The sequence below is a fragment of the Tribolium castaneum genome, chromosome 2, assembly GCF_031307605.1.
Source record: "Tribolium castaneum strain GA2 chromosome 2, icTriCast1.1, whole genome shotgun sequence".
Taxonomy (NCBI): domain Eukaryota; kingdom Metazoa; phylum Arthropoda; class Insecta; order Coleoptera; family Tenebrionidae; genus Tribolium; species Tribolium castaneum.
This window is the reverse complement of record NC_087395.1, coordinates 24,796,213-24,810,648: the sequence shown is the minus strand read 5'-3', so window position 1 is coordinate 24,810,648 and position 14,436 is coordinate 24,796,213. Positions and strand designations below refer to the sequence as shown.

At 35.5% G+C, this 14,436-nt stretch overlaps 1 protein-coding gene across 12 annotated transcripts in view; it reads left to right on the top strand.

Annotated features, from left to right (window-relative positions):
• Positions 1-14,436, top strand: part of LOC664106 (uncharacterized protein) — a 54,093-nt gene that overhangs the window by 37,945 nt on the left and 1,712 nt on the right. For 5 of the 12 annotated variants that reach the window (XM_064355032.1, XM_064355033.1, XM_015983728.2 and 2 more), the window contains exons 2-7: positions 1,259-1,412; positions 4,024-4,162; positions 6,966-7,111; positions 7,272-7,414; positions 9,161-9,382; positions 11,054-11,116. In XM_064355032.1, the coding sequence (XP_064211102.1) occupies positions 1,364-1,412; positions 4,024-4,162; positions 6,966-7,111; positions 7,272-7,414; positions 9,161-9,382; positions 11,054-11,116 (762 nt within the window). In that variant the 5' untranslated portion in view covers positions 1,259-1,363. Of the gene's footprint in view, positions 1-1,258; positions 1,413-4,023; positions 4,163-4,212; positions 4,401-6,965; positions 7,112-7,271; positions 7,415-9,160; positions 9,383-11,053; positions 11,117-11,822; positions 11,961-14,436 lie in introns of those variants that run through there. The other 7 variants (XM_015983735.2, XM_015983734.2, XM_015983729.2 and 4 more) reach the window with 6 other exon arrangements.

The window sequence follows — 14,436 nt, the reverse complement described above, 5'->3', positions numbered from 1 at the left end:
CAATTCTTGTGCATTTTTTCGAAACAATCGATCAAATTTGCGTTTATTTGTTCGGTTACTTTATGTTTCCTGGCGTCGTAAATCGAGCCTTGTTTAATTTTTTGCCAAAAACACGAACATGAATCAATGGGATTTATTATTGATTGGCGCCCTTAATTGGGTCACGGGAGGGTTGTGGGGGTAAAAATAAACAAGAGCCTTGAATTTTGACTTGATTTATTATTAATTTTATCGGCGGGTAAATATCGCTGTGTTTTGTGGAAACAAATGTAAAGCTGAATTCCTCCAGTCGTTTCGCCATGAATCAGAAAAACAGATGTTCGGCGTGAAATTACAAACTTATCACTAACGTGATTGTTAGACACCATTACCTTTAATGAATCATTTGATAAAGCCATCTGACATTTAATCCAAGTCTGACTTAATTAATGGCATCCTGATTAAGTCAATCACTGGAATTGGAACATTCACCCAAAAATTACTTATTTTGCGCTAGGTGTATTTTTTTCAGTGAGGTGCTGAAATATTTACGAACGGTGGGAATTTCAGGCTGTGTTTTGGCTTGTTTATCGTAAGAGTAATTAATACAAAAGCTGAAAAATCAATTCGTCAAAGGTCGCCCCACTGTAAATAAAGTTTCAGCGGCGCGTTTTTAAAGTAAATGTTAATTTCACTCAGGTGTCACTGCGTCAAGGGAAAATTGCTTTTGGGTAATGAAGTGGATTATTTCGTCGTGGGTGTTTCTATTTATGGCGTGAATCAATTATTGAAAAAGATGAAAGGTCGGGAAATGCAGTCGTCAATAGTTCTTAAAAAAATGTTAAAAGACACAATTTCTGGGCTAACGTAAACAATTTGATATAATTAATTCTCCCAGTCAGCCAACTGAACACATTTAAGTCCTCAATTCAACTATAAAGGCAAAACACCAACTTCCGACAAAACAACTGTCATCCACAGAGAGGGATTCGAATTGTTAGCAACAGTTCTAATCAAATAAGACAAGAATTGAAGCCGGAAAATTTCATTTGCTCGCAAGCTGGAATTTAATGAACAACTAGCTATTTTTGCTCAGTTCTTGATGCTTTATGTCTGTTTTTTATCCCAAAATCCCACTATAATCACTCCACTTTTTTCCACAAAATTAAACAATTCCCGGAAGCCTTCCAGGTCTTGGTCATTTGTTTCTTTTGCAGTTAAAAAAAATCCACGAAAAAAATCGCCGTGTTATTAGTTTTTGAGATTTGTAGTTTTTCAGGGAGATCATGCGAAGGCGGAAGCATTCCGGATTCTTCCAGTGACCGAATCCGGGAAAGCGTCGCCGCCATGTTAGGGGCAACACCGGATTTCACGTGCAGCTAATATGTTCTTATTGGCTGCCGTCTCATTGCTACTAAGTGCCGGATTAGCAGGTACGGTGGAAATTGATTTGGAGGCAATTTTCGCAGAAAGTAGCTCAATTTTGCGATTCTTTGTGTGGCACTCCGGGTTCATTAATATGTATTGTGCTGGTCCTGGTCCAATATTTGAATAAACGGTCTCCCGGGGACGAGAAAGGCGTCCGGTTTAAAATATGTTTCAGTCGAGTCAAAGAGAATGAATCACACGACGAATTCACGATGAGCAAAAAATTCATGTTTGACTAATTAATTACCAATTTTGTTTAGTTTAGTTATTTCGGTCGCGTCGAAACTCTTAAATTAGGAAAATTCGAACGCATATTAATCATTTTTATAATAACGCTGGCTTGGTTGGTGACGTGTTTATTTACTCTGAGAAATTCAGGGTTCTTTCAAAACCGTGTAAATTATAAAAATCAATCGATAATGCATGATAAAACCTGCACAAAAGAGAAATGATGGATACGATGGGTTTAGTCGATTGTTACAATAAAAATAGCCGACGTTTGAATAAAAGTAAATAATTATTTCAGTTGGGTTTTATAAAATGAATGACACGGGGAAAATAAATTGCGCTCGTGGAAAAAAATTACAGCTGCAAATGCAGCTTTTAATCAGATTAAAAATATCAGAAGCAGGAAATTTTTGCTTTGATACAGTTTTCAAGCGACATTTTTATAATGGACTGGGCGCGATTTTAGTTCGGATAAAAAATCTCGCAATGAGATCTTGCTTCATTGCCTTATTATTACAAGACTAATAACGAAAGTAAATTTATAACAACTGTGTGATTTTTCTACTTGTTTTCTTGGTGCAAAACAAAAAAAGCGAAAATACACTTTATTATAATAATTTCCTTGAAGCAGGTAAAATTTAAATCGAGTGAAACAGGCAAAACGACGTCAATGGCAATTTACATATTTTTTGTAATTTTAAACAGGTGTTGTGACAAAATCTTTTTTTTTCTGATTTATCCAAGTCATATGTCTAGCTTTATATTGCTTATTTAGCGCAGAAGAAATTACAACTCTTATTAAAATATTAACAATTTTTATTGAGACTACTAAAAAAATACCGTTTTCGATCTTTTTCTGTAACTTTCATTTTTTTTAGGTAAAGAATATTCGAAAACATTAAAAAAGGTAGAAATAAAATGGTCTTAGATCTAATTTATTGTCTTTTGAGCATATTTTTAGCAAAATTTCTCGAAGTAATTACACATTCTGTCATAAATTTTGTGGTCCAGTGGCCTATTTCTTTGACGAAATTGTGCCCAAAATCAAGTAATATAGGCAAAATAGCATTAAAATCGATTTCATTTCGTAATTTTTGGACATATGTTTTAAGAAAATAAATAAATGAGTTTAAAAAAAATATTTTTTTAAACTCCCTCTAGCAAAGTTTTATGGACTTTTATATGTCGTAACAACCCACTAGAGTTGTTAAAAATCAAAAAAAGCCCATTTGTTCAATTTTTTGATGTTTGATTTATTCAATTTTTGTCGCGATTTTGGTCGATTTTGTGTACCCGGAACATTTACCGAGCAATAACTCCGGAACTATTAGAGAGAATCTTATCAAGTGTATTATCATTGGAAAGCTCTTTAAATTACCTATTTTTTTCAAAAAAAGATTATTGTTCTCCGACTAATAGTTTTCGAGAAAATTGCAGATAAATGCAAGAATTGGTAAAATTTTAAAAAATTCATAACTAAAAAACTATTGAGAATTTGGCAGTTTTCTCAATGCCAATTGATTCCCCGGATCATTTTGCATTAGTAAGAATAAAAATAATTCCACTTTTTCGAATAGTTTAGCCGTAATTGAGAAAATAAAAAAATAAAAAAATTAACACTCCCCCTACAAAATGGCCAATTGGCATAATTTTCGACGTGCTTTTAACGAAATTTTGAAACAATTGTGTTTCTAGCTGAAAAACTCAAAAAAAGCAAAAAATTTTGAGAAATAGATGAGAGGGAAATTGAAAATTCCTTCTTGTCGAAACTGAAATGGAAGTTTCACCCTTTCTGTAAACACCTCTACACCCTGAATTCAGTACATATCTGTTAATACAACCTAAATATTTAATACTAGACTTTTCCTGAACTTTGATATTTGTATTTGAATTCCCCCAGTATTCATATTATAATGACTGTTGTAGTGTTGGAGCTCTAAGAAAAATTGTTTTATTATTGGAGAAAATTCCTCAGGGTTTTCATAAGCGTGTCAAACTTTCGGTGAATGTGATCGATTAAATATTTAAAAATTCAGTGTGGTGAATCAAGTTTTACAATTTGAGATAAGAGTTCGTGTATAATTTAATCTATAAAAAAATTTGTTTGGTAAAATCGCGTCTTTCCAGTCCAATAAAACAAGTCGGAAAAGTTGAGACGAACTACCGCTTGAAAAACTTGCTTTTTCCGTCACTTTTCCATTTTCCTCTCGCACAGAATTTCCCAAAGTAAATTTGTCACGTGCCAGTCGTTGCTTGTATCGAAAGAGTTCCTAACTCGATTAGGGAGGATTTCGCACGCAAGGCCTAAATAGGGCGCCATTGAAATAATTGGAAAAAAATTGTGTGGATATGATGGAGATCGGGCTTCCAGGCTTGCATTTGTTGCAGGTTCGATGCCCGGTGGTCCCGGGGTCCCCGAGAACATCACCGTAACTTTCCTCAATCCGACTTCCGTGAAGGTGTCTTGGTCGACATCCGTCGAAAATGTGGACAAGTACGACGTCACTTACAAACCGACTGATGCCAGGTATTTAAATTTGAATTTTTCGGTCGTTTGATTAGCTTGCATCTTTCAAGGATCAATCGATCGCTTCGCACGCGACTTGTATTATTGAGAGGGGCGATTTGTCAGTCGATATGGGGCGAAATGTAAGGGTTTTGTTCAGTCAGGATTGTCACTCGAGTCGGGGTGGCTTAGCGATCGATCATTGGCATTTATTGCGTTGTGTGTGCGGTGAGGAGTCTCTGAGGGTACATTTCCGTATGTAGGTGCTTAAATTTATCAGTGTGTTGTTATGGCTTATGAAAAATGTAGCGATATGGAGGTATAATCCGCAGGATCCCTCCAGGCTCCCACTTTTGTAACGAGCTTGCCACTCGCCTAAGACACTCGTAACCGAAAGGTAATGAGACCTCTCGGCACGATTCTTTCACATGTGTGAGGATATTTGAGAACAAGTGGCGGAGGGAGGTTTAATGAAGCCGCTCTGTTTGATATATTGTGTGAAACAGATATGAGTTTTGATAAATTCGTTACAAGTTTCACGCCGGAATTAGATTAGATTATATTTAGGCGGATTTGCAAAAGTTCAAATAATGGAGTTGCTGGATGTTACACAGCAGGTTGGCTACAATCTAATGAAATAAAAGGAAAAACAAGCTTTACCAAAATGCTCGACGACACGCATCGAAGTTTCAGGATGCGGATCCGGACCAAAATTTAAAACTCGATCAAAGGAATAAACCTTTCTTTAAAAACATAAAAACTATTAAAAGAATTCGTTTCTTTTTATCTACCAACTGCAGTTTGAAAGTAGCCAACAAATAACTCGAAAAAATATACAAAACATTGACGTTTATGACATACGGTCATAACTATACAGGAAACTACTAAAAATATTTCAAAACTAATGCAGTAAAACCTCCAACAACGGACACCGTTGTCCGGTGTAGAAGGTGTCCACTAATGGGAGGTTGGAAATTTTAATATAGCTTTCGTAAAAATGCCCATTGGGAAAAGGTGTCCGTTATTCAGAGGTGTCCGTTAAGGGAGGTTTTAATTACAAAGGAACCAACACTTGCTTTGTTCTCTCTGCTTGTGATTTTTTTCAGAACTTATCTGCAATTCCTTCAGATATTAGAATGTCACTAAAAGAAATAAAAAATCAATCACTTTCAATTTAATCATTTAATTTTAATTATGGAAATTTGTGTGATTATTAATTTTTGAGGTACTCGACCAATAAAATAACTATTAGCAGACTTTCCTTAGGTATTCAAACATTAAACTAAATAAATACTATGATTTTCTGGTTTGTTTCGTCAAAACCTCCCAATTTCAGTAAAAACGTGCTAAATTCGTATTGTAAAACGTTTTTGCTCAATTCTATTTTCCGGACTGTTCCAAAATTAGCCGCAATTTACGTAGAACTGTGTGGGAATTTGTAATTTGCTCGAAATCTCTAAAAGAGCTTCAATTTTGGTTTTGGAAACATTGGTGTTCACGAATAATTTAATTGATCAAAGGTAAGAATTCGAAAATGAAAGATAAAAATAACACAGAATTATCGACAGAGTTTGTCTCCGTTTTTTTATCTGGGAACGACAATTTTAAAGTAATAGACAAACAATAACAAACACATTTATCGGAGGATGTAGGTAAACTCTGAGTTTACTTCAGTCAACAGGAAAACATGTGCTGACTTCAAAGTTTTTCGTCTTTATCGTGAAATTTATAATTTTACAGCAGACGTGTTTAAAATTGTAAATTCGTAAAAGACACACTCTTGAATTCAAGTCGTTAAAAATGCGCTCTAATTTGCAAAATAGCAAACAAAGATTTGCTATTTTGTTACGCGAAAATCCTTCAGTTTTAGGTTCCTGCAGATGTGCTAAATTCGGATTTAGAAATTTGAAACCGTTTTTGATCAGTTGTAAGAAAAGTTGAGTTGGATTTAATATTTATTTAGTTTCATGTTTTAATAAAACACTGAAATCGACACAATGAATGTTGTTAAATCCCGGCAGATAAAATTACCAAATTTATCGGGTTACTAATTAACGATTAACATTAATTTTTTGCTGTTTAATTTATAGAAATTTCACAGTGTGAACGGTACCAAACGAGTTTTCAATTTGACATGCTATTACAAGTGGTAAATGATGTTGGTTTAGATTGTTCTCAAATATTTATTGCCCACAAGTAGTTTCCCACAAAGCAATGAACGATTTAGCACCTGCGAGAATTTCCTTCATTTATTATACGACCTGGGCAACGTAAATTGTATACTCTATCGAAATAAAAAAATTGAGGGGCTCCCAAGACAGCAAAGACCTTTCTAAAGTTAAATGAAAGGCCATCACCCAAGAGTGCCATTATCGACTAGTAGCCATTATTTAAATTCTCGCTTTACTCCAGAATCTCGCAAACATTTTCATCTGCGGATTTAATAAACCCAAGTTTAAAAATACACGTATTATCCGTCCTGTAAAAATGAACGTGAAACTCTCTCGAGACCTCGTTTCAAGTAACTTCATCATAGGATTCTCCTAATACCCTCGACGCTCTCTCCTCCTTCATCCCTCCCAACGTAGTGTAAGGCAGGGGCAGGCGTAACATTTCCGTACACTTTTATTACCGTAGGTTAGTTAAATATTCTTTATTGAAACCATTCTGTTTTAAAATCTGGCATTACAAAAATGAGAGAAACATTTAAACAGTGCATATTATTTAACCACCTGTTATCTGCCCGGCCTTACCCTACTTTTGTCGCCGCTTGTGCTTAGTGCCGCAAATATCGCCGGTATAATTTCAATAAACAGGTTGTTAGTTACAGAGTGGTGGCGGTGGTTGCGGGAAATTCGGACGCTGTGACTTTAAGTGGATTAAAAGCGGACACTCAGTATCAATTGACTGTGACCGCCGTTTGGGCCCGCAAGAGATACAGAAGTAGGCCAATCGTCTTCCGCACATTGGGTAAGACAGTGGACGGAATGTAGCAAGAGGGGAGGATACACATGATATGACATAGGGGTTGTGTGTTTGCAATCCTCCCTCTCTTTTGGTGTCGGTTATGCTTCGATGTAGTGTTTCGATGTCGGTTCGAGGCGAAAGAAACTTTGTGAACTGTGCGTAGAGCTCATGTGTGTTCCAGAGCCGCCGCGCTCCTCCCCGCAGCAGGACCCCATGGCGACGCTTCCGACGGACGCCCCGCCGACGAGGGACGACGCCGAGCCCGTCGACTTGCCCGAGTACACGTACCCGCAAACGAGCTCAACGGTAACGTATCGAAACCGGTGCAAAAACACGCTTAAATATTTCACGGAATCAAGGAAAATCAAGATTAAGAATTCCACTTGAAGCTCGACTCGGATTTAAGAACGCTTCTAACTTTGGGAGAAAGTTTAAATTACTTTCGCGATTTACGTGGATTTGATATTACAAAAGGACGAAAAATTGCAAAAAACATTGCTTGATTCCATTGAAAATTTTCATTTATGTAACTACAGCACTTTTCGCTCTGGTGTATCTAGACTAAGTAGAGACGTTAATAAGGAAGTTTTCCTAAGTCGCGATTTTTAAGGGCTTTTCTTAATTTTTCTATATTTCAAATTCTTTTCTTAAATTATGCTTTTGTTATTAAAGTCGTTACTTTGCAATTCTATAGTTTTTTAATTATCACTTGTTTTTATTTCATTTTTAAGTCTTTTAGCCTTTCGGAGAAAGTCCTACTTTTATAGAATTTTCCGCTAAAAAAATCAGATTATTTCAAAAACTAAGCAGAATCAACCATTTTATTCGCATCTAAGGCGAAATCCCGTTCTGTAAGACAGCCCTTAGACCGGTTCTGGTGTCTCATTTGTCCCACGAATGAGTAATTGACCAATAAAAATGTAAAAATCACCTCCTACTTGTTTATCTGGTGCACAAAAAATTGCAAGGCGATTGAAGCGTTTGTCATTGGTTACCGGGTGGGAGATTGTACTCCCAACTGTAAAACGGACCAATCATAAGGCGTTTGAACAAAAACTGTTGCTTGATTCTTTTGTAAATGCCGGTCAAATCATCTGAAATTTCGCTGTTTTCTAAGAAAATTTACAGGTTTTCTATTGCATAGTTTTTTAATTTATCACCCTTTCAGTCACTTAGATTCACAGAATTTTAATTTTACTGTTTTTTATTTAAATACATTCCAGATTTAAATTTTTTAACTGTTCGGTCTTTTGGTGTATTTTTTTATTCTGAATCTAATGTTTCAATTATTACAAGTACTCCAGGAGTTGTGGACAAATTAGTTAGCGACAAACTTTAATAGATACAGAAAAATTCAAGATATAAAAATTTATTGAAAATAAAAATGTTAACTGAATGAAAAAATATTGGCAATTCCATACAGTGAGTTCATTTTCTAAGCTGAGATGAATTCTTACAGAAAAACAAACTAATTTTACAACTGCAAATTTAGAACATATGATGTTTACATCCAACGATTAATTAACTTCTTTGTAGTTTCTTTCTGTGCAATAAAGTTTTTTACAAAAGGTATTTCATTTTGTTTAAAAAAAACTAGAAAACTTTTTTTAATATTAAAATGAATTTAATTGTTTTAATAGGTGATCAGATTGGTTTCGGACTTCGCAAGACACTAATAAAATAAGAAAAATTATTCATAAAACTCAATAAACTCTATAAAGGTCCTACCGTAGTTGAATCAAGAATGGTCTATTTTTAATTGCATTAGAAATTGAAAAGTTTTTAATGTAGGCCTTAAAAAAATCACGCTGTGAAGAGGTTTAACTTAAAAAAAATCACCACACAAACATGTTGATTACAAGAAAATTCTCACTTTCATTGTGTCAAAACTACAGCTTGTGTATAATACGCTAGAATCTTCATTCATTGGGTAAAATAAATAAAGTTTCTGAATTTATGGTACGAAGATGTAAACAAAAAAATTTGTCTTTTATTTTTAATTTTTTTTAATTTTGAGTGAGGGCTTATTTGGGCGAACTCTTGGCGATGCAGGTGAGAGGCGTCGAGATCGGAATCGTCCTCCTGGTGCTGCTCGTCTGGGTGGCGGCGATAGCTTTGTTCTTCAATCGATGGGGCAAAATCCGGATGCTGCTTCCCTATCAGCCGGATTACAAACAGGAGCAGCTCAAGGTGCCGGGGACGGCGGCCTGTGCGGCGGCGGTCGCATCGGGCAACACCTGCACACATCATTCCGGCGACCATCTCTGCCAGCAGGTGATTACTTGTGCATTCCGAGACAATAAAACGACCGCTTTCGACGGATTATTACGACCCGGCGGCAACTCCGCCAAAACTTATGATTAGATTTGGATTCGAATTGAGGAAAGTTGATACGGAAGGAAATTGCATCAGACAGTGCGTAATAGTCGGTTCACACGAGAAAAAGCGCTCGTTTTATTTCACTTCTCCCAAGTAGTGACTAGAAAAGTCCTCCTCTTCTCCATCCGACGATCGATACATTGTGTCACAACGAAATTTCCACGTCGATACGGTTATTATTTCCACGCGCCATCTGCTAAACATCACCTAATTATAAACACCAAGGTGTGTTATTCATTATTATCGCACCGTTTATCATGTTCGCCACGTTGCCGCATTTAATTTTTAAGCAAACAGACGGAGTCGAAAAGTTCGATGACTCGACGGTTTGTCTAATTTCCTGATCAAGTTAAATCGGCTCTTGTGATAAGGGTCGAGACGACCTGATTCGTATAAATGATTCGTTAGTCGAATTGATAATATTAGAAGCGAATCGATTGTCTGTGTCTTGAGGAAAATTGAAATTAATGGTTCTTGTTAGATACTTGCGAAAGCTCACTTTTCGATTTACCAGCAATAAAATCTCGATTTTTGAACAAAAAAAATAGAAAATAAGTAATTACCAATTAATGCTTTTTTACGTCACCTATCGATTCCTGAAGAAAGTAAATGTGTCACTTTTACGACTATTTTTATTTCATGACTGTCGTTAAAACTTGAATTGCGTGTACAATTTTATATTGATCTGAATCAATAACGAGCTTAATTGATGATTTATGAAGAAATTCTTAACAGATGGTAATTTTTTCAAAACACCAGACAATTATCTTACAGACGCTTCTTCTACATTTTTCTACATTCTCTAAATTCTCTTTCGATTTTATTCTGCGACTTTTTTTATAGCTTCATTTGGAACTGTACAAAATTTTTGCAGTTTTGCTTTTTTAATTCCGCATTGTTTAATATAAAAAAGAAACTAGAAAGGCATTCCAATGAGCACAAAAAATAATAGGATATCTTTAAAAAAATATTATGATGGCGTCATACTTTTTGGGACACTATGTTAATCAAAAAAAAATTCTTGAAATGTGTCCTAGAGTATAAAATAACCTCTACAAAATATCAAAAATTCAACTTAAATAACAAGTGACCCACAGAAGACGGAAGATGGGCTGGACCACCCTGTATTTTCTATTTTTCAAAATTCTACTCTATTTTTAAAAAAAGAAACTCGTGTTGCATAAAAGATTCGAAAAAAATTAAATGCGGCAACTTGGGTTAAATTTGTCTGGGATTAAACGAAAGACCCATCAGTGCAAGAGGAGGCGCGACCGCCGAAGGCTCTTATCTCGCCCCATTCGTCCCGTTTGTACCTGCGGAGCCATGGAGATGGGCTATTTGACCGATGTCGAATCGGACTGACCACGACCATCGGAAAAATCATTACGTAATTATCGAAAAAAAGCGCACATGTGCTTTCGTGATTCGATCAATTCTTTCTGTCGTTTCATGTGTCGATTAAAAATTCGGAAAAATGCACAACACTTTAGCAATTATGACTGTCGACAATTCACACACATGACACCATTTTTCGCTATGTGTTGTTGAGTTTTCGAATTTTTGCAGTGCGAAGAGACGGAAGAAGCCACAATTATGGCTTCGGTTCCAATTAAAGACATCGCTGATAATGTAAGTGGTTGCGAAACGTGTGATTGCTTCCCTCTAAACTAATTGCTCGACATTTATAATTGCTAAGTTTGATTTTTTTTCTTGGGTGTTTCTGATAAACTGTTTCGGAAACACCTGTTTTGTCCCATGGACGTTTCGTACTGAGGCGAATTAACGACGGTAATTTGAGAAATTCGATAAAAGTTGATCGGTTCAAAGTCGTTTGGAATTCTGAATGTTCCGGCATAAAATTGATACGCGACAAGTTTGAGAATAGGGAATGAAGCGGAGTCGACAAAATCGAAGATGTAGCTCTAAATTATGAAGCCAAACGGGCACAATTACTAAGGTAGGGTAAGTGGGACTGGAAGCGCAATAACGAACCGATAAAAATTATCTCGAAAAAAAAATAGTTTCATGTGAAAATCGCTCTCGGGTAGCAATTTCCTCGCATGCCTTGACTATTCCCCGCCCCATCCCTCGGCACATTACAAAAGTGCACTTAACTCTCCGTAATTAAAACTCCAGCACCTGGCGCACTCACTCTCTCAAATCCCTCGCGTTCTGCATCACACTCTTTACAAAATTTTTCTCGCGTTAATTCGATTCGAGCAAAGTTTTACTCAACGGTCGCTTGATTAATTCAAAGGTAAGTTCATCCCCCGGTTTCCCTCGGATGGTTTGGTGTCGAGACAGCGATGACAATGTTGTTATTGTGTTGGTATAGGGGTGCTGCATGTGGGATCAGTGTTTCGGCTACCCAAGGCGAACGCGAGATTCGCGCGATTGTGGGTGCCAATTCGCACTCCTTCACCGGGCCGAGGGCACCTAGCAGCTAGCAGAACCCTCAGCGTCATGTACAGCCGTAAGTGTGGTGGCGGAGGGCTTACACCACCCGGTATTTCGTGAAGCACGAGCTTGACTTTGAACCCGACGAAGCGGCGGCGATTTGCGACGATATCTCTACACTTTTTCCACTCAAAATCTAGTTTAGAATACTGAAATGTTTGAGCAACTTTGGTATATGATCGAAATACACTTAGAACTATGAGCTTTCAAGTTTTTGTTGATAAATGTCTAATTTAAACTCTAACTCCGGACTTTTACCATTTGACAGTACATAATTCTTAGCAGATTCCGATGTTTTTTTCTGTGGGATTTATGGTTTTTAATAAATTTTATTAGAAGGTTTTCAACAATCGATATTTTGAACTTTTATGCAGCGGTAACAACGAAAACAACAGTAAGGGCAAAATCGTGGAATTTTGTTATTGAAACTGCAAATACAATTTTACAATTTTTGTATTTTAAGAACGATATGTACCGATATTTATTTATATGGAAACAGGAAACTCCTAACTCTAAGAAGTAAGTAACTATAACAAAAATAGCCAGTTCTTCGTTTAAATAAAATCTTCGTCTTATCGAACATTAACGAACATGGCTGGTGTACTTTGATTTAAGATTTAAAAATTTCAAGAAATTTTGGTCTAAAAAACGTTCAGACCTTGATTGATTTATTTTTGTGAGAGACAGATATTTAGTTATGAGAAAAAATATTATTTGGCCCTTTTCTCTCGTAATGTTTATTTGATAAAATGGTTTCGAAAAAAAATAAACACGATCAATTATAAAATTATGACATGAAGGTGGCCTTTAGAAAAACATTTCGAAAGAAAGGAACCAAATAATATTTTTCCCTTATCTGAATATTAATCTGTTTAGTTAATGCGTTTTTTAGATTCTTCTGCAAATGTTTCTTTGGATATTTCTCTAAATTATTGCTGAGTTTCTGCTTCTGTAGATTTTTTTATGGATTCCCCGGTATTTTTAGATTATTTTCTATATTTTCCTTTAGACTCTACTCACGAAAATCTTCTCTATGCAGCTTTTGGAGTTATTTTCTACATTCTTCTTTATCTTATTTTGAAAATTTTTGTGCAAATGCGTAACAAGACATTTATTTTCTAATGTCTTTTAAATTCTTCTCTCATCTATAAATTTTCCCTTGACTTTTTGCCATTATTTCCTCTAAAGAATTTTTTAATTTATTGACTTGCTATTTTTTTCTTTTTCAATTTTTATGTTTTGTTTTCTTTTCTTTTATTGTTTCTATATTTTTTTTAAATATTATTTTCTAAATTTTTGTGTAGTTTCGTCCCTATCTAAAGACTTTAAAATTCTTTTTATGTTAGTTAATTTCGTCGCCTGCATTTGGTTTCGCATTAAAAAAAACAATTATGAATTAGGTCAATTAAATTCCCTCAAACATTATTTAGAATTTATTTGAACGAGTCAATCTTTCCCGACATACAAATACAATTGAAAAGACTGCAGAAAACTGCCGTTTTCTATTTTTTTACACTTCTCTGTTACAGAATTGCAACAATTTTCTTATCAGTCTCGGAATTAATTTGTAATCCTTTTCAACTTTCAATAGTTACTATACCGACGAAGATCGATTGGATTTTATTTCGTTAAAATTTTTTAAGCATTTTTAAGACACACCGTTGCAGTTAGGTATAAATAATTATTCCCGAGATTCTTTTAGACCTTTCTAGATTCTCCTTTAAATTATTTACTAATTTTTTCCAAAATTTTTCTTAAAGATTTTTATTTATTAATAAATATCCTGTACGATCGTTTGTCTTCTTTATACCTTTCATCTTAATTTTTTACGAGGAATAAACCGCACAGAAATCGGTATATAATATTTGGGGTGCGGTTTATTGAAGGAAAAAAACTTAAGAAAGAGGAGAAAGTGTAAGTAAGTCAGCAAAAATTTGTTTTAAATTTATTTCCGTGATTTTTCTCGAAGAGGAAAATCGTAATTTTAAATTTTATTTGAAAAGTTTTTTACGCAACATTTGATACATATTTTGGCATTCCGAAGGATTTCCTTTAAAAAATGTCATAATTTTACTGTTTCAATTTTTTTGCTTTATTTTGTTGGGAAACGGAGCCTCGTCTCAAGTCGCCGCCCGCCGCCGTCCTCCCCTTCTCCCACGTACAGGGTGGTGGAGGTGTGTCCGCTTTTTTCGAATTGCAGCACCCTGTACCATACACCTCTCCGAGGAGCAATTTTAGCCGTTGCTCCTCGCGATTTTCAGCTTGATTTCGCACTGCTTTTTTCAATTTTTAATTGACACATGTAGAAGGGGATTTTACTAAAATCGGTCGTTGATCGTGGTGTTATTGTTGTCAATGTTTCTGCACCGAAAGCCAAAAAACAAAAATATTGTGCTACGTCTCGTCGTCACACACGAACCTGTGCCAGTCTCAGTGGATTTCACCCGTTGAAACGTCCTCACCGCTTTCATTACTTAATTACTTAAATTGTC